Below are 25643 nucleotides of genomic sequence, written 5' to 3'. Positions count from 1 at the left end.
ATGTGGTACTGCAACAAACAAGGCGGGGTGGGGTCGTGGACCCTCTGCCAGGAGGCTCTGCGCCTTTGGCAGTAGCTGGAACATCAGGGTGTGACCCTGGTGGTTCAACACCAGGCAGGTTCTCTGAACGCCAGGGCGGACGAACTCAGCCGCCGGTGCATGATGGATCACGAATGGCGTCTGCACTCGGACGTGGCGCAAGGCCTCTTTCAGCAGTGGGGGGAGCCTTGGTTAGATCTATTCGCCACCGAAGAGAACGCGCAATGTCATCAGTTCTGCGCGTGGAATTTCCAAGGCGGCACTCGCTCGGAGACGCTTTTCGTCGCGAGTGGAGTTGCGGTCTGTTGTACGCCTTTCCGCCTATACCACTTCTGCCCAGAGTGCTGAAGAAGATCAAGCATGACCGGGCACAAGTCATCCTTGTGGCTCCAGACTGGGCACAAAGGTACTGGTATCCCGAGCTACTCAGTATGTCAGTCGATCCCCCAGTTCGTCTGCCTCTTCAGGAGGACCTTCTGTCGCAGCAGCAGGGGACGGTCCTCCACCCGAACCTGTCCAGTCTCCACCTCCATGCTTGGAGATTGAGCGGCGACAGTTGAGGCCATTTGACTTGCCTCCTGAAGTCTGTAACATCATTCTGGCAGCCAGGCGTCCCTCCACAAAGTCGGTATACGCCTGCAGGTGGAGCAGATTTGTGGCATGGTGCACAGCAAAGGCTGTGGATCCTCTCTGCCCCTCTTTCTGAGGTTCTTCTCGTCCTTCTTTCTCTTGCCCAGCAGGGCTCTGCTCTGGGCACTATCAAGGGCTACCTTTCTGCCCTTTCAGCCTTTCTGAGACTGCCTGATTAACCATCTTTGTTCAAGTCCCCTGTTGTTAATCGATTCCTGAAGGGCATCACACACACGATTCCACCTGTTCCCTTCGTGATGCCTCAGTGGGACCTGAACCTGGTTCTTACTTTTCTGATGTGCGCTCCCTTTGAGCCACTTCACAACTGTCCTGTGCGCCTTCTTACCTTGAAGACTGCCTTCCTGGTTGCCATCACCTCTGCCAGGAGAGTGAGTGAGCTCCAGGCTCTATCCTCTAAACCTCCTTTTCTTTTGGTCCATCCGGACAAGGTTGTGTTGCGGACAAGGCCCTCTTTCCTGCCCAAGGTAGTCACAGCCTTCCACATTGGGCAGTCCATCACCTTGGCCACCTTCTTTCCGCCTCCGCTTCCCTCGTCTGGACCCAAAACTTGCGCTCTCTTACTATCTGGATCACACACGCCAGTTCCGGGTGGATGACCAACTCTTTGTTGGTTACGTGGGCGCTAAGAAGGGAAAGGCGGTGCACAAGCGGACCATCTCGCGGTGGATCATCTTGTGTATCCAGGCGTGTTACTCCTTGGCTAAGAAGGAACCCCCTGTTGGCCTAAGGGCTCATTCCACTTAGGCCACGGCGACTACAACTGCCCTGGGCCGAGGAGTGCCCTTGCAGGACATTTGCCAGGCAGCTACGTGGGCCTTGCTGCACACGTTTGCAAGACACTATTGCCTGGACAGCCAAGTCCAGAGGGATGGCTTCTTTGGCCGTTCTGTCCTCCAGGACTTTCTGGTGTGATTATTGGTTTGCAGACCCACCACGGGGGTTGGTATTGCTGGGGTATCTATTCTAAGGTAAGGAATCTATCACTAACGTGTCTCTTTCAGATGCACAAGTTACTACTTGTGTAACGATATATCTGTAAGAGACATTAGTTAGTGATAGATTCCTTACCGACCCACCCATCCTCCCCGTTCTGCGAACGGATATCTAGGGTTAAGGTCATCCCCTTTCAGGGCCCTAGTTTCAATGGCACCAGTGTTGGTTTTTAGCATGGCTCTGTGTTTCTGGCGCGGAAAAGCGGTGTCTAAGAACTCCGACGACGTCATCACGGCGCCCACGACGCTGACGACGGACGCGGAGCTGCAGACGACGCCTACCGACGCTCAAGGGTACTGCTACGCAAACATTTCCGGATCCAGTCTGACGCCTGGGGATATTCTAAGGTAAGGAATCTATTACTAACTAATGTCTCTTACAGATATATCGTTACACAAGTAGTAACTTGTGCTTTTGGCAGCTTACTTCTCCTACTCTCCCCCTCAGTTCAGCAATATTCGACTGTAAACATTGAACACTACCAGAATGCTTAAGGAGACTATAAACTGTGTGTTAAACCTGTCATCCTTAGGGTGGTCTTTCCCAGACTTTTTGCCCTTTACCTCCTGTTTTTCCTGATTCTTTTTGTTGGCTTTAGGACTCTGAGCACTTTAACACTCCTAACCAGTGCTAAAGTGTATGTGCTTCTCCCCTAAACACGGTGACATTGATGTACACGTGATTGGCATATTTGTTTTACTAGTAAGTCCCTTGTAAAGTGATATAACATATACCCAGGGCCTGGAAGTCAAATGCTACTAGTGGGCCTGCAGCACTAATTGTACCACCCACATAAGTAGCCTTTCAAAACTATCTCAGGCTTGACACTTCAGTGCCTGTGTTTACAGTTTACTGCCACTTCGACTTGGCCTTTAAAACTACTTGCCAAGCCTTAAACTCCCCTTTTATTACGTGTAAGGCACCCTAAGGTAGGCCCTAAGAAGCCCTAATGACAGGGTGCTATGTAAGTAAAAGTTAGGACATTTACCATTATGTTTTATATGTCCTGGTAGTGATAAACAGCCTAATACGTCTTTCGCTACTGGTGAGGGCTGTTCCTCTAGTAGTCTAACATTGGGAATTCTTTAATTCCTTTTAAAGCTGTAATTCCCGATTAGAGAGAAGTAGGAGTACCCATCTACATACATCTGCATTCTGATGGCCTTGCCTGGGCAGGATGGAAGGGAGGGGCTAACAGTTCACTTGAAAAGGCATTGTTCTGTCCCCAAACAAAGGTCTGATTACCTCCCACAGATAGCCTCACAGACAGGACTGGGTTGAAAGGAATACTTGTGCACTTCAAAGAGCTGCTTTGAAGTCACCCCCACTCACATCAAAGTCACTTTTGTGTATAAGTACTGGGTCCCTGGCCCCCTAAAATCAGACACTACTGGACTTGTAACTGAAGTTCTGCCAGCAGAACTGCTGTGCTGCTTAAAGGACTCAAGTGACTGCTGAGCTGGAAGGCCTGCTTTTCTTTGTGATGCCCTGCTGCTCTCTGACTCTTATGAAGGAGAGCTGGTCTCTGTCTTCACTCCAAGTGATCTCCAAGGGCTTGTTGGTTTGCCTCCAGTTACTTGAGACTCAGAGATATCAAAGTCTGTACCCCTGCTCTTGGCTTACTAGAAGTGGTCCAGATACTTGCAACACAGAATTTGAAGCATCTCCTGTCTGTGTGCTGCTGAACCAGCGCACCAACCTGGTTGCGAGTATAAATTCGGCACAACGGAACCAGCGCATTTGCCTTCAGAGATCGGCGTATCTGACAGCGTATCATCGCCGCTGCAGCTTTGTGAAATCGATGCATTCCCTCGACTGCGTGGCATATTCCTACGCATCACTCGATGCCGGCACCCGTCTCTGGAACTGACGCATAGCCTTCACTGCGTGAAGAAGATCAGTGCATCTCGCTGTTTGCGACCAAGAAAGGTACTGTGTTCACTGGGGCCTGGGTGGGTGCGGTAGCCGGCCAGCACTCCACCGTGGGATCAGCCCGAACTTTGACTTTGCCCCAGTCCAGCACGACCTAAAGTAACCTTTTTTTAGTGCTACATGCTTCTAAGTGCTTTACTGCATTTATTCCTTTTAAATTCAGTATCTCAACTTCTTTCCATTGGAGTTTGTCATTTCGGTCTTGTTTCATTCCGAATATAATGATGTATTTTTCTAAACCTGTGTCGAGTAGTTTTGTGGTGTATTCATTGTGTTACTGTGTGTGTGCGTGTGTGGGGGGGGAGGGGGTTGCACAAATACTTTACACATTGCCCCTTTAGATATGCCTGACTGCTCTGTATCAAGCTACCAGAGGGTGAGCACAGGTTATTTATTAGTGTACATCTAGCTTACCCTGACTAGAGTGGTGGTTCCTGTCTGGCCTGGCTGCATATGTTAGCCAACCAGGAATCTCATTTCGAACACTCTGTCAAATAAATAACAAGTAGTAGTATATTGAGGAGTGTGCTTCAAAAAAGAAGTCTGGACCTGAGGATGACCTTGGATTTCATGCAATATCCTCAACCTGCTCCCTCTTTAAAGGAGTTATTAATTGTGGGTAATGTCTAGCGTCCCAGCTGTGTGATCCTGTAGAAAACATCTGCCCTGCAGATTTCTGTCAGAAGAGCACGAATACAGTACTGTGCATCAGCCTTTAGGCCCATGTATTTTTTCCACATCATTGCAATGCACCTAAACCTTGGTGCTTCCAGCCATATCTTGCATAATACAGATTGATGCAACATGGAGAAGGTCTCAAAAGTAACACATTATTACTGTCTATTCATTATACGTTTAAGACTTTTATGCTTATCAACATTACTTCATAGCTATATAATTCAACATCATTTTTTTCTTGCAGGTGCTGTTGAATTAGAAAACCTTCCTTTAAAGAAAGATGCATTGAAAGAGTTGGAGTTGCCATTTGAAGTAAAAGCAGGTGTGTGGCATTTTTTAGCACGCTGATGATTAGGCACAAAATGCTTTTATGTACTTTTCCTTTATAATAAATGCAACATATTTAAACATATAATAATTATGTAATATTTATTCTGTCTTAAAGTCTCTCGGTTATAGCTTGAGTTACTCTTCATAAAGGTGCTTCTATGCCCTAGAACGTGTCATGGGGAGAAACCTTTACGGTATTGGGATCTTACCAGTACACAACAGCAAGAAAACAAGCACATATACTTTTTAAAAAATATGCATATTTAATCTTATTATCTCTATACTGGGTATCCGTATAGGTTTGATGGCACATAAAGAGTCATTATATGCTGACAGTACCCTAGAGTATTAAAAAATATGACAGATTGGTTCCAAATAGGCATAGGATACTTGAGGTGTTTGCTCAGATATCGGGTCTTTGTACCTACTGGGCTAGGTTACAGGTATTCCCTTTCAGGTCAGTGGTCCAACAAAGAGATGACTCTTTGCTGCAGCTAGGAAGGATATGGTTCTGGGTATACTTGGGAATCCAAATTACTCGTAACCATAGGTACGAAGTGACTCTCAATATAAGAAGGATAATGGGCATAACATGTTCGACCTCCTTTTGTTTAGGAGTCCCACTATCGATGTAAGGATGAGTAGCAGTATTTAAGATGTTAATACCTAGGGACCTTTATGTCTTCCAGGGAATGATGTCCTCCTACTCAGGACAATAGTTCAAGAGATTAATAGTTTGACCACTTTGTTATGTGCTAGGTTCCATCCTATGATCAAATTGGGCATTCTTAGACTGATGTTTGAAAATTGAGGGCTTGCTCTTACAGATTTTGAATCCTATTTTCTTCTGGCTCAATTGCAGCATTTGCCAGTTTGGCTGGACACATCCCTAACTGTAAAGCAATGCATTTAGCCAGTTGTTTTTATTGAAGTGGCACTGGGTTCCCCATGTATTCCCCCCAAATCAAATATGCCCCAAATTGCTACTCTTGTTTTTTTAGATGTCTCATTCATTGTAGATTTTGATGTATGGGTTCTTTCCACATTTAGGCACACTTTAATAAGTGTGCTTAAATGAATGTGGGAGGATGTCGCACGATGGGAGATTTGTGCAATGGAAATTAGATTTTTAACATTGAAGAGGTTAACAATGAATGTGGACTGCTGTCTTGCCAAACTTATGCTAGCTGGTAAGAGCTGCTCGTATCACCTGGGAAGGATTTTCTCAGAGACTACCTAATTCTCCTACTCTGATGGCGATGCATGCACTAACACAGGGAGGTTGATTGATCTGTACAATCTATAGAACATTTTTGCAATAATTCTCCTGTGGCCACTCTGCATGTACGAAAACAGTAGGAAAGAGATTTTGAAACACAAACAGATACTAAATGGACCAAGATATTAGTCATGCGTAATGTCAGGTTTCATCATATGCAATTAAAAATGTTACATAGAACATATTTAACTCTATTATTGTTAAGTAAGACATACCCAACTAGATCATAAAACATTGGATTGTGGGTTTACATCCCAGGTCAAAAAATGGGAATATTTTGTTTAAATTTGTAGTCTTATTCTTTTTGCTCCCCAAAGTTGCATACTGATCCATTGGTTGCAGGCTATATGTCCTTGGACTGACATGTGGAAAGAATGGTTGGCCGCTGACGAGGCACGTGGCTGCAGTTAGATCTGATGATAAGTTGGAGGAAGATCTGCATTATTGGAGAGAAAAGACTAATAGTATGCTAGACAATGACAATGACTTTGATCTTCTCTGATGAAGTAATATTCCTGAACAGTGTAGTTATAGCCTTGTCTTAATCGATGAGCAAACATGTGGATAATCTGCTGTAGTCCTTATTGAGCACTTGTAATATGAACTTGGATTTTGATTAGATAATCAATGATGTGCTAAATACAACAAAAAAACATGCATGGTATTGCAATCACTGTCTGGTAGTGTAAGCACCTGTCAAATGTAAGAAAAATGTTGAATTCTCAAAAAAAAAGTATATAAACATTAAATCACAAAAATCTGCTTCACTGACTCTGCTATTTGGTTTTCAGCCATGCAGCACCAGTCATTCTTTAAATCAAAGTCCCAAAGTGCACACTAGTAAAGTCTTTTGCCAAAGGACAAAATCCTCTACAAAATACGGACCATGTTGATCAACTCGTCACCTATTCCCATCCTAGCCGTGACCTTGAAGAGGTATTCCCACGCCAGTTGATTAAAGGCTTTCTCTGCATCGAGGGAGAGGGCCACAGTTTCTTCCTCTCATTTCCGGTTTGCCATATCTAATGTACCAGTGTCCTGAGGTGACTCAGGCAGTATGCACCGGGCTACAATTTCTTCGCAGTCTCAAAGATCATGTTGAGCTTGGCACTAATTTCTTAGCCTGTGCACTGATACAGGGGCACAATTAAAGACATTTTAAATTTGCCATAAACATGATTTCATTTGATTTGCTACCTATTTCCACAGATTTGGAAGCCTGCTAATACCCAGGTTGCTCACGAGGCGACTTACCATAACTCATTGGTGATGTAGCACTGAACGTATGCATGAAGTAGATGTGCATGTAGTGTGCATGAGTATTACTAGTGGTGAAAGACTCCATCTTGGTAAAAAAAATAATAGGGATCGGTTTGGTCCTGATGAAAGCAGGATGCCCCTTTGGGCAGAGCATAACCAGCTGAAACATGTTGACCGGTGGATTTTGTGGTCAATAACTTCTCTTAGACAAATCCTGCTCGGGATTTACATATATATTGGATAGGGTGTACCCATAGGCTATTTTAATTCTCTTTCCTGGCCCTTTGTATTCTTACAGTCAACACAAAAGTGCTCCCTCTAAAACTGAGGTTGAGCCCGCCCAGTATTGGTAGTTTTACCAGGCAAGGACTCGTAGATAAAACATGCCAGACACGTTTGTGGTTAAGAGTCTGTCTTAAAAAGCAAGGATTCTTTTCCTTTCTGGGTAGGTTAAAGGTTTCACTCAATTCTCTTGTGGAAGCTCTTATTTGTTTCTTAGGACATTATTTGGGGAAGATGAGCTGACCTTCCTAATCGCTTTTCTCATTCTCCCCTCTTGTTAAGGTTACATTGGTAACAACCTGCCTACTTTTTTCCATTGCTCATAATATTTATGCCTAATGGATTCTAAAACATTTCTGCTTTGTGGGGGAAGTGTACATTTAATTCTTACTTTGCTTTAGTCAACAGTCAAAGAGTGTCTTCTGAGAGAGATTGTCTATGTAGGTGTTGTAGGTCTCCAACTTCTTTTTGTTCCCTGAGTTTCTTCTTATGATGTGCTCGCTTAGTAATCATTATGCCTCTCATGTAAGGTTTTTCTGAGGCCTATGGTGTCTGGGCTGACGTAACACAGTTTTCATTTAAGACTAAAAAAGTCCTTGGCCTGGTCATTCAAAGCCTTTCTCTCTTTGGGATGCTTATAGATAGGTGTGTTCATTTGCCATATCCTTGCCTTTGGGGGTGTAATTCAGAGGTTTGGAGATCTCAATATTGGTGCATTTTTGGAAAGGTCAGCTGGTCAGATTTGGCAAGCATATACATTAAGTAGAAGTGCTGTTTTTACCAAGAAAAAGTCTATTCTTATTTTGCTTTTCTTTGGACAAGACAACTAGGTATACTTCCCACTGGTAGGGTAGATAATGCGCCAGAAGTCTCTTGTGCTACGATCTGCCATAAGATATTGTAGCATATTCCTATGTTACTAATATTTGGTTTCCCAGATCTAGAACTGGGTATTGCATTTACCATAATGCAAGGAGGTGAACTGTGCTGGGATGAGAGGCAACGTGCTCTCTCCCCAAGTGTTTAAAAGGATCCCTTGAGACAATAAGCTTATGAGCCCACCTGAGATACACCTAAGTGCCTGTGGAGTGGTACTATGACCTGTGACGACTTGACCCCAGATGACTTTTCTCTGCTCTTTACTACTTCTGCTCTCTACTGATGAAGGGCTAAACCCTGAAACACTTGTCTAGAGATGCACTAACTTTGGTGAAAAACGACAACAACTTTGAAGTAAGCGTACTGCATTTACCAGAATACAATGGGGTGAGTTGTGCTAGGATGAGATTGTGTGCTCCCTCCCTCCTTGTGTTTAAAAGTCTCCCTTGAGTCGATGAGTGGACAAGCTCATCCAGGATGCACCTGTTTGCCTGTGGAGTGGTACTGTGACCTGTGAAGACTTGGGCAGCATTTCAGCAACACCAGTTGACCTCTGTCTGCTCTCCACTACTTCTGCTCTCTACCACACATATCTAGAGATAACCGCATTACCTGCACCAACTTTGGTGAAAAACTACAGCAACTTTGAATTAAGCATACTGCATTAACCAGAATGCAATTGGGTGAATTGTGCTAAGATGAGATGCAGTGTGCTCCCTCCCCTGTTTAAATAAAGTCTTTGTTTATACGACCGATTTTTAAAGCTCCCTTATTATATTTGGCTGTGGATATTATTTTTACGCTTTTAGTTGTAAATAGTACTGGTTCTGGGGAGGCAAGTGCCAGTACAGTTAATTGTGGGCAGAGGTGACTCCCACGTTCTTAAAGGGACAGGTATCTTATTTTCTTTACTCCTAATGTAAACCTATTTGACAGTCTATGGCAACATTATGGACTTTCAGAAGAATAATGGCATCTCAGATAGACTTCTATTGTCTGTGAATTTACCTGAACTCTGGAATAAAGGCATGCTACAGTGTTTTGTATTTGGAAGGATAACTATGCAGAAAGGTGTTTCTGGGGTCCTTGCTAGCAGATCGGAATTAGCCAAGCATTTATGTCTTCAGTGAAGATACCTACAATGCAGAACCAGGACGACAAGTAAGTAGCCTTTTCGTGCAACCCACTCTCCTATTCTTCTTGAGTGTCTTCCTGTTTATTAAAACATTATCGAGAAACCATGTATCAGAAATTTAAAATAATGTAAAGAATAGGTATTTTCCCTAAAAAGTTCTGCTTTCCCAAAGTGGGCCTAATCTCACCTAAGTGTCTGCTTGCGAAAAGAGGGGTGGAGAAACGGTTTAGAAAAACAAATGTGATCTCCAGAACCCTAAGCCGGGTAGCAATTGCTAGAACGGCCATCACTAACATCTTTACAGACAAAGCAATCCGGAAAGCTACAGCTCGAAAGGAATTAGTGTATGAAGTCAATAAGGAAGTGCTAACCACCGTCAAAAGTCTTCCAAAAGGGAAAGCCACTGGGCTAGATAGTATTCCTTCCGAGCTTTATGGAACATTTTTAGAGCAAATCAAACATATCTTAGTCAATTTGATCATACATATATTTACCGGTGGCCAGCCTCCCAAATCTTTGCCTTGCGCTAAAAATTTTATTTTCCCTAAAAAAAAAAAAACAATCTCTGGAACACTTAGGATCATACCGCCCTGTAACTCTTATCAATGCAGACTCAAAAATGTGTTCAAAGATTTTGGCAAATAGGGTAGCCCCTATGATACATAAAGTGATCGCCAAGAGCCAACATGGTTTTGTTCCGGGAAGATCAACAATAAACCACATTCAGAGAGTTATTATGCTATTTGACTGCAAGGAAACTGCAGGAGACCCTATGGCACTGATCCTTCTTGACGCAGAGAAGACTTTCAATAGGGTCTCCTGGCAGTTTCTTTGGAAGGCTATGGCAAAGGTGGGATTCCAAACTGGCTTCATTCAGCCACACAAAAAATGTACGTTAACCCCAAGGCAGCGGTATTGGTCAATGGAAGCTTAACTAAGGAATTTGCAATCTCCTGAGGAACACGCCAGGGCTGTCCATGCTCTCCATTGCTTTTCGCAATATATATTGATCCTTTGATCCACAGCCTAGAAAGGAACAGTGAAATCACTCCTATCATATCACAGGGACACTCCACAAAAACTTTAGCATATGCAGCTGACATTGCTATTGTTTCCACTGATCCTACGATAGCGATGGTCGCCATTGAGATTGAAGCTAGCAAATTTGGCTTAGTCTCTGGCTACGCGCTAAATCAAGGGAAGGCGCAGATTGTCCTGAATCAAAAAAGCGCAATGGACGACCCTCGAGTGGTGGGAAAAGCGACATACCTGGGAGTTGCCATCTCCTCTGATCTTGAGGAACTGGTGGGCATTAACGTTAAACCAATGCTGTGCTCAATACAGAAAGCTCTACGCCGCTTTGATGATCTCCATTTGTCCATAATTGAAAGAGCAAATGCAGTTAAAATGTTTTTTCCCGAAAATCTTCTATTTATTTAGGGCAATTGGTCTTGAATTCTCTAACCAATGGTTTACAGCAATTGAACGCACATTCTCAAGATTTATCTGGGCATGCGCACCACCCCGACAAGCCTATAATTTCCTTACCCTCCCCAAAGACAAAAGTGGGCTTGCTCTTCCCAACCTAAGAAGGTACTACTGGGCGTCGGTACTACTCTATAGCAGGGATCTACTGCAAAACACGAGGACTGATGAAATAATTGAAGATGACCATACACCATCTATTTTTCAATTGCTTTTGGGCAACGCAAGCCGAGGGTATATGTGGAGGCACTTACATGATAGCTACCATAAAAAAGTTAAGTTCAAGACACTATACAGTGGGTTCAAGGTATGGAAGGCAGTAAAGAAAATACTAGACATAGGGCAAATCTCGCATTATACCCCTGTAACGGACAATCTAATTCTTCCCGCAACTATCTTTAGTGATAACTGTATAAATAAATGGTACAGGGCAGGAATAACCCAGCTAGGATGCCAGTTTACATTGCAGGGGATCAAATCCTTCAAAGACCTGAAAGATGAATACCATCTAGTTTGGCAAGACTTTTTTAAATACCTCCAAATCAGGGACTTCCTGTTTCGCAAGCCTGGGGGGAGGACACTAGGGGAAAAGTCAACTCTGGTGGAGTCAATTATTCACACTAGGGATTACACTATTGGCGGAGTCTACGCCTCGCTGATGGCAATATTCCCTGATGACTTAGGCAAAACATTGCTGAAGTGGCAGAGCAAATTAGAGATATCAAACGAGGGATTTTTACACACTTATCAGCTAGCTCAAACTATCCTTATCTCCACCAAGCTTCAGGCACAATTTTATAAAACCTGTTTTTTTCTATATTACACTCCAGATAAAATCGCTAAGTGGGGAACCGATAAAGGGACATGCTGTCCGAGATGTAAACTATTTAATGCTGACTCCATTCAAATCTTCACCTCCTGCCCTGTACTAACATCTTTAATACAAGAGATAGAGAGTTTTCAGATGTCCGTTCTCAATAGAGAGATCACTTTGTCGAGCGAGGTAATTTTATTAGGGGCTGACGACCCAAATAATCCCGGCAGTGGCCATGAGCTTATATTTGTTGCAATGGCGATTTTGCGGCTATTCATTGCATCGGCATGGCTAGATCCTATAGCACCCTCAGTCCAACAGTGGTTAGCTAGGCTATTGGCCATGCACAACATTGAGGTAGCCATCTACAAAAGGAAAGGTAAACAGCGCCGCAAAAGGGGGCTTAGGATCTGGACTCCTCTCACACAATGGCGCTCCATACAAAATTAGAAATTTAAGTGGGGTTGTACTATGCCTTTGCTCTCTTTATTCTTTTTTTTGCTTTTCTAATTAGTTCTCCTTTAGATATCTTCCTGTGGCTTCTTTTTTTTCTCTTTTTCCTTTAAAATAGGATACTTAATCTTGGGAATTATATTCTAAAAATGTTTTTTCTTATGTAAATAGGGAAACATTACAATATAATGCTCATGAAGATAATGTGTATTATGGTTTACCTGTCCGTCATTGAGGGAAGGGGGGTGGGGGTAAAGAAATGGAAAAATGTTGAATAAAGATATTAAAAAAATATATATATGTGAGAGCCAGAGAATGCTCTATGGTTACTATCGGGTTAAGCTACCCTGAATGGTAGCAGTGTACTCTTTTTAGGTATCACTATCTTTCTGTCATTGGATATAATTATCAGTTTGTAATAGAACATTCCACATCCTGATTTACAGAATCAGTGTTTGTGGAAGTTTATAATGGTTAATTGTAGTTAATAAATTGTAACTGTGTAAATTGTGATGGATTTTCCACCATTGTAAATTTTGCGTTAACGACCAAAAAATTGGTATTTTGGAATAGTGACCCAACAAAACTAATGGACATCCCCAAATTCATACATTGGTTACTGTGAAACATATTGAAATGTAGAGAAAGGGATTCTCTACATATTTTCCATCTTGTAAGACATCTGTATGAGTAAATCTTTCCCATGTGAAGTATTTTTGTTGTAAATTTCCAATTGTACTCTTGGGATTCTCTATGAATTCCATCACAGTCTGGTATCTAAACAAAATGTTGGAGTAATACTGTTGGAGTGGATTTCTTACTTTTTCAGCCTGCATATGTGTATTATACCCCTTGTTGTTTGTTCTGTAAGAAAACCTTGGAAGTACTCATTGAGATTTTCTCCATTTACAGGATTTATTGGAAAGATAACGTTGCAGATTCCATTTTATCGGCCACATGTTGATCCCTGGGTGATTTCAATATCAAAGCTGCATGTGATTGGAGCACCGGATGGGCTACAAGAGTATGACGAAGAAAGGGAAAAGTTGTTGGCTAGAGACTATAAGAAAGCTCTCATTAAAACATTCGAAGAAAAATGGAAGGTAAGCAATGGAAAACCTTTATAATCACTGGCACATGTTGATTACTATATCTACATTAATTATTGCATCAATTAAATTCTTTGAAGGATTTGGTGGTATAAATGCAAACTCTTGTGTGGTATTGTAAAGTAATATGTATATGGTGAACAACAAATGTAATAGTAATTTTTTGTGCCTCTAAAGATGAGCCGTCCAGTGTGGAGAAACAAAAACAGTTCCCTTTACCCAGCCCTGCATCGCTAACAATCACCAACAATAGGCATTCTAAAATGTTACTTTGTTTTATGAAGGCTGCAAGGGTTTTTGTGATGTATTGCAATATCATTCATCTAGTTGCCCTTGTGAAAATTTTACCTGTCCTGTTTGGTTTCAACCATTACACATGTGCATGCCTCAAAGTAACAGTGAAAACATTCTTGCATCTCTCACACACACATATAAGGTGGTTAACCTAGTATGAGACTTTAATTCTGAGACTTAAGAAGTAGGCAAAGGAAAGAATCAAAAGCCTTTGATTACACAAACCAGATTTTGTCTTTTTAAGAAAAGAAAAAATATTTTTTATATTAGTTAATATTAGTAAAAGGGGCGATATTTATATTTATTTATTAGTTTTATACCGCATATCTGAACCACAAGGGTGTTGGACCACTTCCCAAAGCACTGTGGGAATTACCTCAAAAAGTACAGGATAAATAAGGGTACAAACTAGTAGTATGCGAGTAAGATAGCAAGATTGGAGGACAAACATGTGACTAGGGAAGACATTTGTTCACAGGGTGTTCATATTGTGAGGGATTGGACAACAGATAGACCATAATTAATTCAGATATAGGTGGAATAGATGCTAGGTGACAAGCTAAAAATAAATGGCCTTGCATTGTTTTTTAGGCATCTCAATGTTGCCTTATCTCTTCAGAGGTTTCTGTCAAGATGCGTTAACATTGATGAAAAATCTTGCAGATTCTGAAATCTTAGTTTTGAGTCCTGCAAACATTATCTCTCAGCTGTCTCAAAAGGCCTGAAGTCATACTGGCTGAGTTACAAGGGAACTCCTAACCGCACTCGTAGAAGTACTGTTCCTCACACTTGCAGTTTTACAATTTTCCCTATTTCTCAAAACTCAGCAGTAGTACACCTGGATACCTCTGCCAGTCTTTTTTTTCCCCAATGGTTAATTATACATAGTGTACTATTATGCGCTGCACAAGAGCTGCCTGATGCACACGTGCTTTCTTTTCCATTTTGTTCCTTCATGAGAAAATACATTTTTACAATTAAAGATATCACTTCCCCTCCACCCCCTGCCAAATTTGTGGGTGATACATTTCTCTTCAGACATTGGATGAGAAATTTGTCCATCCCTTTCTTTGGTCAGAATATCTAATAACTCAATAGTTTGTAGGCATTCCCCAACTTCCAAGGTGAACTATGCCTTCTAACTACCCACTCTCTACCCTATTTGTGGAGTTTACTTCTCATTATCTGCAGTAGTGGTAGAGAATTGTGCAGTTGGAAACCCATTCATGCTTAGCCGGTATCAATTTGTGTATAGGTGTCAGATGTAAATGGAGCTTTTTGCATTGGATTACGGCTGTAAATAGTTCTGTGAATCATGTCGTAATTCTCTTTTAAAAATGAGGTAGTTAAAGCTGTGAATAGAATAGTTTCTGAGTGCTGACTCTCTGCTTACATTCCCTGGAAAAGACATCAAAATTGCTGTCTGGGCTTGAAGAAAATCCCTGGACCATCTTAAAGGAAGGGGCAGCTTCAGTTTTGAAGATGGAAAGGCTTCTACACCGGCACCCTGCCTCCATGTTGTGACCAACAGCAATGTTGAAGGGGACTGCAGTACAAGCTGACGCTGCACGTCCAGCAACACATGGCAGTCTAGATGCCAGAAGCACTAACTGCGCTTGTTTACGAGTAGTACCGAGGTGGACTTGAGTCGCAGGATACAAGCAGAACCTCAAGCTTGCTCACTGTAATTAGTGTAAGGTGGAAGTCTGGCTCACTGATCTACAATTGCAGAGGGGAACTTTTCAGCCTACTGGGGTTGGAGTCGTGGTGGCCCTGTACGACTCTACCTCCGCCATATGTTATTGGTTCGCAGATCAGGGGACTGAGCTATTAGCCGTACCAAAACTCTGAGTATTTAGAATAGAAATGTGTATGGGGAGTGCCTTTTTCTTATCGGCCCAGAGTGAGGGAGGCTGGTTTCAAGAGGGGAAATACTACTCTTTCCCATCTAGTCCTTCAAGCTGAAAGAAAGGAGCCCCAGAACCAAAAGTGAACACAGGGAAGGAGACCCACAATTGCAAGCTTGAAGCAGCCCTTTCCTGACTTAGGAATCTTTCCCAAACACCCAAGGGTGCAACCTCTTGGAGAATAGTGGGGGCTAATCCAGCTATTTAATATGCCTGAACTTTGGGTGCCAGTTATGTGGTGATTTATTTTCCTTCTCTTCTTAAATGTATAGAGAATTTAGGTAACATTGTAGCTGCCTGAGATTTGAGTGCTTGGTTATGTGGTGACCTATTGTAGTCACAATTAGCAATAATAAAAAAAATGCATGGCACAACTGACAGGCTTGATATTTAAAAAAACATTACATGTAAAATGGTCGTCAGCAATTAAAAAAAAAGAGCGTGGTAGTCACATTTAGGTTTTATTTTGATTTATATTTATTTTTTTGTGTGGCATATTCTTGCTAAAAAAAAAATTAAAATAAGCATTGCACAGCTTACCAAGGCCAGACCAATTGGCTTTACCAGTGCTTCTGTTGTTGCTGATTGATTTATAGTATGGATATTTTTTATTAATATAAAAATATTTAGTTAGTTGTGGCAGAGTTCAGTGTCTGCTGGGAGGAAGTGCAGTAGTAGGATCCTTTTACATGATTTAGTGTTCCCTGTGACTTATCATTTTGTTATGTTCTGATTTTCGTGCTCTTTGGTCTTTGTTCTCCTTTTGTTGTATTATTGTGGTTAAAGTTGTTTTATATGTGCTCCAGGGCCTATTTTCAATATAACATCAGGTGTGAAGAGTTTTTGATATTAATTCATCTTTTAAAATCAGGGTCCAAAATTGGACTTTACGTTCGCGATTAGCATTATTGGCTCCAAAATGCATCCTTTAGGTTTACCTGTGTGACTTATGGTTTTGCAGTTTTTCAAAATTTCAAAATTTTCTATGCATTTCCCGATAAAAGCCATTGCGCACTTATCTAGCCATGGATTGACTGTGGCCAATACTTACTTAATTTATCTGTGTGTTGGGCATGAGTGGTACAATATCTTGATTTGCTTCAATGTTTGGTGCACTTGTTTGACTGCTCTGTTTAGTTTGGTAGAAGAAGAAGGTTGAAGGAATTGGGGACAATTACATCTTTGCCAGCATGATGGCAACTATTTATGTTGATTTCTTATAATTCACAAATCCCCTTTAAAGTTGACTTTTTTACCTAACCTTTCTCAATGTGTTTTTTCGTAGAATGAACAGAATCTAAAAGGTGAATCTTACTGGTACTCTGTGACTGCATCACTTGTCACTAGAATTGTGGATAACATTGAAGTAAGTTTAAAGATCCATGTTTACAATGCTCTTTATAATGTCTTTTCACAATGATATTTTCATTTTAGCAAAGATAGGTGACACCATAAACAAATAATATAAAAAACCCTGTTTTGTTTGTATATCTTCTGTCATATAAATCGCTTTTTAAATTCTTTTATTTACCAGTTACACATGATTTGACATCATCCTATTGAAATCATGAAGTGGGTATTTTATGCATCAGTCATATTTAGCTATACATCAGCCCATTTGTTAGACCGGTCAGCCTTCGGGTTGTCTTCCCTCAAAAGTTTTGTGTGCTTGCCTCCAATTTTGCTGCATTCTCTTTGCTGACCTTAGGACTCTGAGCACTTTAGCACTGCCAACCAGTGCTAAAGTGCCTGTCCTCTCACCCCTAAACAAGGTTCGATTGACTTATCCACAATTGGCATATTTAATTTACCTATACATCCCTAGTACAGTGTACTACATGTGCTCAGGGCCTGTAAAATAAATGCTACTTGTGTGCCTGGAGCACTGATTGCACCACCAACGTACGTAGCATTTTAGGCATGTCTCAGGCCTTCCACTGCAGAGCCTGTATGCGCAGTTTACACTGCCTTTTCGGCTTAGCATTTATAACCCCTTGCCAAGTCTTAAACTCACATTTTGTTACATAAGTCTCCCCTAAGATAGGCCCTAGGTAGCCTGTAGGGCAGGGTGCTGTGCAATCAAAAGGTAGGACATATACTTTTAGGTTTTGCCTGTCCTGGTATTCAGAAACACCCAATTCGTGTTTCACTACTGTGAGGCCTACCCCTCTCATAGGTTTTTTTTTTTTGTATCTGTTTATTGATTTTCATCAAAAGAAAAACATCAGTAGACATGACTGCTGTTACACTATGAGCCATACAAACAAACCCCCACCCCTCCCTCCCCCCACCCGTCCCAAAAGCTGAAACAGATACAGTTCCTAGATGATGTAACCATACACTTGGCCTAATAATTGCATACAATTAAAAAACGATACCTTAATGACCTGGAACCAGACATGCAGCAAAGCCATTATGAATCCACCAACGACGGCAATAGGGCATAAGAGTACTCTCACCATAGAACAGTGCTGAGGGCAATTAGTGAGCCCAAACAGGGAGCCAGCACAAATCTATACACGCATAATCATACGAGATCCGGATTATTGAGAAAGTATGCTGTAAGCGAGGCAAAGAAGTCCCTAGGGCGAGAGGTCTCAGGTAGTTCCTCCTCATAGATTTGTAAATGAGTTTTACAATACAACAGATCTCGAAGCCACTTTTTTTTGGTCGGAGTGGCTTTCGCCCCCCAGCATTGCACCACAGCTCTCCAGGTAAATAGGGTAGACAATGCAACTATTCGCCTATTACAAGGTTTGAAACATTTGACATACCCCAGAAAACAGAGTTCGGGGGAGCAATGTACTGGTTCCTGAATGACATCCGTCCACATCTTTGTCACGTCAGCCCAAAAGGCAAACACACGCTCACACTGCCACCCAACGTGCAAAAAATCTGCATTTGCCACACCACACCTCACACAGTTAGCATTTTCTCGTAAACCATATTTAAAGAGCTGCACCGGGGTATAATATAGTTGATGCAGAAACTTAAAGTGTATTATTCTCAAATTGCCATTAGCTGTTAAACGGCCAGTGAGAGCACAACAGTCAGTCCACACATCAGTGGTGAAAGCGTCGCCCAGTACCACCCGCCATTTTGCAAATGAGGGATTTTCCTTCTATTCCTGCTCACGCAGAGACACATTATAGAGTTTTGTAATTAGCCCCTGACGCTCCTCCCCCGCCAGCATCGCCTGCAAAGCCCTTAGAGTGGTAGGCTCAGTTGGGTAGTCCGGGTAAGCAGCCTCAATGGCCTGTCGCACTCTTACGTACGTGAAACCAAGCATAAAACCACTGTTCTCGCCCCTCTGCACTTCCCGCAGGGTCTTAAATTGACCCTTCTCGTAAAGGTCCCCTATCCGTGTGACTTTGGCCAGTTCACTAAGAGCTTGTTCTTCACGGCAAGCCGAGATATCTGGATGGGACGCCAGGGGCATACGTTAGTCGAGCTCTGTCTGCCAGTTGTCGCCAGGCCCAAGCTGTACACTGCACCCCTCTCATAGGTTAACATTGGTAATTCCTTATTGCACTTTTAATCTGTAATTCCTGATTGAGGAGTAGTCGTGTTTCATATCATTGTAAGGCTAATGACAAATCCTCTTTACTGGTAAAGTCGAATTTATCATTAACTTTTTAAAAATGCCCCTGTTAGAAGGTGCAAACACAAGGAGATGATCGACGGAGCGCTGAAACTTTTCAGACACTCTGCCCCAGTCACACATCTGGGTTGAATCCATCATCATTCTTTAGCTCACTTCACCGGCCTAGTTCAGACCCAGTTTTATGCAAATCAGTCTTGACACTGTGCCTACTGGGAGCAGTCCGATTCAGAAAAGGAGGTCCAGAAAAGGGGGTGGTGATGAACAGAGTGTCTGAATTAAGCAGACCACTCTTACCCAGTCCAAAGATCAGGGCTTGATCCATCACCGTTATTTATCTCACTGCACCATCCCAGCTCAGAACCTGGCTATATGCAAATCAGTCTGTCCCTGGCCCAGTGCATCATGGGAACAGGACAGACTAAACTACCAAGCCAATTCTTCACCAGAAAGGAGACAAGCTACCGGGGACCGGTTTCTGGCATTTCAGCCGTCTTCGGCCCGGCTTGCTTGAATCCTGATGGTGCAGTGAGAAAGGGACTCATGTCTGAGTATACCCTGCCACACCTATAGTGGCCAAAAACGATACAGAAAAGGGGGTGGTGATGAACAGAGTGTCTGAATTAAGCAGACCACTCTTACCCAGTCCAAAGATCAGGGCTTGATCCATCACCGTTATTTATCTCACTGCACCATCCCAGCTCAGAACCTGGCTATATGCAAATCAGTCTGTCCCTGGCCCAGTGCATCATGGGAACAGGACAGACTAAACTACCAAGCCAATTCTTCACCAGAAAGGAGACAAGCTACCGGGGACCGGTTTCTGGCATTTCAGCCGTCTTCGGCCCGGCTTGCTTGAATCCTGATGGTGCAGTGAGAAAGGGACTCATGTCTGAGTATACCCTGCCACACCTATAGTGGCCAAAAACGATTCAGAAAAGGGGGTGGTGATGAACAGAGTGTCTGAATTAAGCAGACCACTCTTACCCAGTCCAAAGATCAGGGCTTGATCCATCACCGTTATTTATCTCACTGCACCATCCCAGCTCAGAACCTGGCTATATGCAAATCAGTCTGTCCCTGGCCCAGTGCATCATGGGAACAGGACAGACTAAACTACCAAGCCAATTCTTCACCAGAAAGGAGACAAGCTACCGGGGACCGGTTTCTGGCATTTCAGCCGTCTTCGGCCCGGCTTGCTTGAATCCTGATGGTGCAGTGAGAAAGGGACTCATGTCTGAGTATACCCTGCCACACCTATAGTGGCCAAAAACGATACAGAAAAGGGGGTGGTGATGAACAGAGTGTCTGAATTAAGCAGACCACTCTTACCCAGTCCAAAGATCAGGGCTTGATCCATCACCGTTATTTATCTCACTGCACCATCCCAGCTCAGAACCTGGCTATATGCAAATCAGTCTGTCCCTGGCCCAGTGCATCATGGGAACAGGACAGACTAAACTACCAAGCCAATTCTACACCAGAAAGGAGACAAGCTACCGGGGACCGGTTTCTGGCATTTCAGCCGTCTTCGGCCCGGCTTGCTTGAATCCTGATGGTGCAGTGAGAAAGGGACTCATGTCTGAGTATACCCTGCCACACCTATAGTGGCCAAAAACGATTCAGAAAAGGGGGTGGTGATGAACAGAGTGTCTGAATTAAGCAGACCACTCTTACCCAGTCCAAAGATCAGGGCTTGATCCATCACCGTTATTTATCTCACTGCACCATCCCAGCTCAGAACCTGGCTATATGCAAATCAGTCTGTCCCTGGCCCAGTGCATCATGGGAACAGGACAGACTAAACTACCAAGCCAATTCTTCACCAGAAAGGAGACAAGCTACCGGGGACCGGTTTCTGGCATTTCAGCCGTCTTCGGCCCGGCTTGCTTGAATCCTGATGGTGCAGTGAGAAAGGGACTCATGTCTGAGTATACCCTGCCACACCTATAGTGGCCAAAAACGATTCAGAAAAGGGGGTGGTGATGAACAGAGTGTCTGAATTAAGCAGACCACTCTTACCCAGTCCAAAGATCAGGGCTTGATCCATCACCGTTATTTATCTCACTGCACCATCCCAGCTCAGAACCTGGCTATATGCAAATCAGTCTGTCCCTGGCCCAGTGCATCATGGGAACAGGACAGGCTAAACTACCAAGCCAAATCTTCACCAGAAAGGAGACAAGCTACCGGGGACCGGTTTCTGGCATTTCAGCCGTCTTCGGCCCGGCTTGCTTGAATCCTGATGGTGCAGTGAGAAAGGGACTCATGTCTGAGTATACCCTGCCACACCTATAGTGGCCAAAAACGATTCAGAAATGGGTGTGGTGATGAACAGAGTGTCTGAATTAAGCAGACCACTCTTACCCAGTCCAAAGATCAGGGCTTGATCCATCACCGTTATTTATCTCACTGCACCATCCCAGCTCAGAACCTGGCTATATGCAAATCAGTCTGTCACTGGCCCAGTGCATCATGGGAACAGGACAGACTAAACTACCAAGCCAATTCTTCACCAGAAAGGAGACAAGCTACCGGGGACCGGTTTCTGGCATTTCAGCCGTCTTCGGCCCGGCTTGCTTGAATCCTGATGGTGCAGTGAGAAAGGGACTCATGTCTGAGTATACCCTGCCACACCTATAGTGGCCAAAAACGATTCAGAAAAGGGGGTGGTGATGAACAGAGTGTCTGAATTAAGCAGACCACTCTTACCCAGTCCAAAGATCAGGGCTTGATCCATCACCGTTATTTATCTCACTGCACCATCCCAGCTCAGAACCTGGCTATATGCAAATCAGTCTGTCCCTGGCCCAGTGCATCATGGGAACAGGACAGAATAAACTACCAAGCCAATTCTTCACCAGAAAGGAGACAAGCTACCGGGGACCGGTTTCTGGCATTTCAGCCATCTTCGGCCCGGCTTGCTTGAATCCTGATGATGCAGTGAGAAAGGGACTCATGTCTGAGTATACCCTGCCACACCTAGAGTGGCGAAAAACGATTCAGAAAAGGGGGTGGTGATGAACAGAGTGTCTGAATTAAGCAGACCACTCTTACCCAGTCCAAAGATCAGGGTTTGATCCATCACCGTTATTTATCTCACTGCACCATCCCAGTCCAGCCCGAACTGCTAAGCCAGGTCTTCCCTGGTCGGGAAACATGCATCCTGGGACCGGTTTGGGGTAACATCCCTCATCTGCCAGACTAGCTTGAATCCAGTGGCAAAGTGAGCAGGGGACTCAAGTCGGGTGAACAAAGCGGTACAAAAAGGGGTGGTGATGGACGAAGCATCTGAACCAATCAAACACTCACACCGAGTCAACAGATCTGGGTTTAATCCATCACCGTTCTTTAGCCCACTCTGCCACCCCAGTTCAGTTATGACCATATGCAAATCAGTCTGACCCTGTGCCTCATGGGAACAGTCCAGCCCGAACTGCCAAGCCATGCCTTTCCTGGACTGGAAACAAGCTTCCTAGGACCGGTTTCTGGCATTCCAGCCATCTTCAGCCAGGCTTGCCTGAATCCAGTGGCAAAGTGAGCAAGGGACACACGTCTGAGCATACCCTGCCAACTTATGGCGAACAAAGCGGTACAAAAGGGGGTTGTGATGGACGGAGCATCTGAACCAATCAAACACTCACACCCAGTCAACAGATCTGGGTTTAATCCATCACCGTTCGTTAGCCCACTGTGCCACCCCAGTTCAGACATGGCCATATGCAAATCAGTCTGACCCTGTGCCTCATGGGAACAGTCCAGCCCGAACTGCCAGGCCATGCCTTCCCTGGACCGGAAACAAGCTTCCTAGTACCGGTTTCTGGCATTCCAGCCGTCTTCAGCCATGCTTGCTTGAATCCCGTGGCAAAGTGAGCAAGGGACCCACGTCCGAGCATACCCTGCCAACTTATGGCGAACAAAGCGGTACAAAAGGGGGTGATGATGGACAGAGCATCTGAACCAATCAAACACTCACACCTCAGTCAACAGATAAGGGTTTAATCCATCACCGTTCTTTAGCCCACTCTGCCACCCCTGTTCAGACATGGCCATATGCAAATCAGTCTGACCTTGTGCCTCATGGGAACAGTCCAGCCCGAACTGCCAAGCCATGTCTTCCCTGGACCGGAAACAAGCTTCCTAGGACCGGTTTCTGGCATTCCCCTGGGTATAAGAACTAGGCTACTAACCCTACCACTTCACTACACTACTGGACCTATGAAGAACTCTGCCAGGAAGAAGGACCACTGTGCTGCTACCAGGACTGCACTCTGCTGGACTGCTGCTTTAAAAGAACTACTTTTCTGCTGTGCTGCCCTGCTGCCTGTTACCCTCTGCTCTGCTGAGGAAGGACTGGACCCATCTCACTTCAACCCAGAGTGACTCCAAGGGCTCGCTTGTTTAAGTTTAAGGGACATCAAAGGCTTCTCATCAACCTGCACCAGCACCTGGACTTTGCTTGGTGCAAATCTTGCCCTAACAAGTGGTGCCAATCCACTCCTGGACTCTTGGAAGTGGGTATAAAGTGCTGCAGCTACCAGAATCCACGCATCAACGAAGTCCAGCCAATCAAAACCATTGCATCTCCGTTGGCGCATTGCCGCTGCTGCTCGGAGTACAGACATCGCTTCGCCGACTGCGCAGCGCATCGTCTCCAGTTTCCGACGCATCTGTGACTTTGCGCTGCTCGCTGCCTACGCATCATCTTCAACCCAGCAGTTCGCCAACAACACATCACCTCGTTGCTTCCCGTATCTCAGCTCCATAGTGGGCGCATCTAAGGTACTGTGCAGCAGGCCAAAGCTGGTCCCTGTATCCGACCTGCGCCCCATTGCGGTCGGCCTGAACTTTTGGATTTTCCCGGTCTAGTATGACCAGATAGCCCCAATTGGCGCTTAAAGCTTTTAAGCCCTACAATTTCATTTTATCTTTGAAAATTCATAATTCCGCTTATACTTATTAGACTTTTGTTGTTTTGATCTTAAGTTTGTTCCTCAAATATAAGCTATTTTTCTAAACTGTAGTGGAGTCTTTTTGTGGTATTTTTACTGTGTTACTGCCTGAAGTGTTGCACAAATACTTTACACATTCACTCTTAAGGTCAGTCCGCCTGCTCTGCGCCAAGCTACCAGAGGGTGAGCACAGGTTAATTTATGGTGTGTATCTGACCTTCCCTGACTAGGGTTGCGGTTCCTGTTTAAACAAGGTGCATACCTCTGCCAACCTTGAAACCCAATTTCTAACAGCATTGTATTCAAGTGCAAGCTTATCCAGAGAAAAAGAAATGTCGTTTGTCATCATAATCCCTTCTTCACAATTGATTTGGAATTTCCTTCTCACTGAGGCAGGTATTTATTTATTTTGTATTTAAAGGTATTAAAAAAGAAGCATTGTTGGAATTCATCAGAGGCCTCTGAGAAGCTGTTTTTCTTTTGATGCCCACAAAGTTACTTGGCTGAAGGAGACTCCACACTTTAGGCAGTGTGAAAGCTCTACAATGTACTTTAGATGGGTTATGAGCCAGATGCAGTCACCAAGTCAGCAGCGCCTTTGGAACCAGTATGAAAATGACCTGCCTCTTTTTCTCATTCCTTCTACTGCCGACTCATGATGGGTTTTAGTGACCAGAACCTCTCAGAGGGGAAGCAGACTTGGGGTTCTATTGGAGCTGGATGGACAACCATTTTGTGTCTGATCATGCCTGAAGAGTTCTGAAAAAGTGTGATCCTACCTCGCAGCTCCATTGTTCCAATGTTCTTTTTAGTTTTCAAAAGGTAAAGAGACCGCTTTACTGAAGCAACATACTTATGAAGAGTTTGCTGTGACAACAGCATGTACTATTAATGGCTGTCTTAACACAGAGAAATGCTCAAGTTCGAGCATCCTGCAATTATTGGCATCTCCAGTGCCTTGCCATTTAGTGGTAAAACTTTATCAACTGATAGGGGGTGGGGGCAGACTGGGTTAATGCCGTCCGATGCTAAATTCTTAACTGCTTCATCCCGTTTCAGAAAATCTGTTGGGCTAAGCATCATCATTCAAGATGAAGCCCAATGCTTCCCTAGATACCCATCATCCAGTAGACTGGTAAATAATGTTGAGGCATAAGGTATGTTTGCCACTGCTGAACTCTTGATAGGAGTGCAGTCATACCGCAAATCGCAAGCATGCTGAAATGCCCATTTATCCTACCTGATTCTCTCCTATTTAAATTTGTCAAGCTTATCTGAGAGATGTTATCCCTTAATTTTGTGTCTTTGCTGATAGAACATGTAAGGCAACCTATTATGTTCTTTATAGATCGAGTACTGGAATCTTCCTTGAAGGTCAAAAAATTCTGTCCACTACATGCAGAAGGCTAGTTCAGTTCTGAAAACACCAAGACAAGAAAATAGTGTCACAGTGGTGCTTTTTCAATAAAGACGGCCATTGTCACTGCTTTTCTAGCCAGTTTCGAAGCAAAAGTTTCTGTCTTTGTTTTAAAGATATGTGTCATCATGAGATGGGGAGGCTCCCTCAGAC

General features: G+C 43.7%; 1 protein-coding gene across 2 annotated transcripts in view; it reads left to right on the top strand.

Moving 5' to 3' along the window:
• Window positions 1-25643, top strand: part of VPS13D (vacuolar protein sorting 13 homolog D) — a 2754556-nt gene that overhangs the window by 69995 nt on the left and 2658918 nt on the right. For both annotated transcript variants that reach the window (XM_086921894.1, XM_086921893.1), the window contains exons 3-5: window positions 4538-4615; window positions 13123-13313; window positions 16806-16886. In XM_086921894.1, the coding sequence (XP_086778020.1) occupies window positions 4538-4615; window positions 13123-13313; window positions 16806-16886 (350 nt within the window). The remainder of the gene's footprint in view (window positions 1-4537; window positions 4616-13122; window positions 13314-16805; window positions 16887-25643) is intronic.

The sequence above is a fragment of the Lissotriton vulgaris genome, chromosome 5 (assembly GCF_964263255.1).
Source record: "Lissotriton vulgaris chromosome 5, aLisVul1.2, whole genome shotgun sequence".
Taxonomy (NCBI): domain Eukaryota; kingdom Metazoa; phylum Chordata; class Amphibia; order Caudata; family Salamandridae; genus Lissotriton; species Lissotriton vulgaris.
The sequence above is the reverse complement of the archived record's forward strand: the minus strand, read 5'-3'. Positions and strand labels throughout refer to the sequence as shown.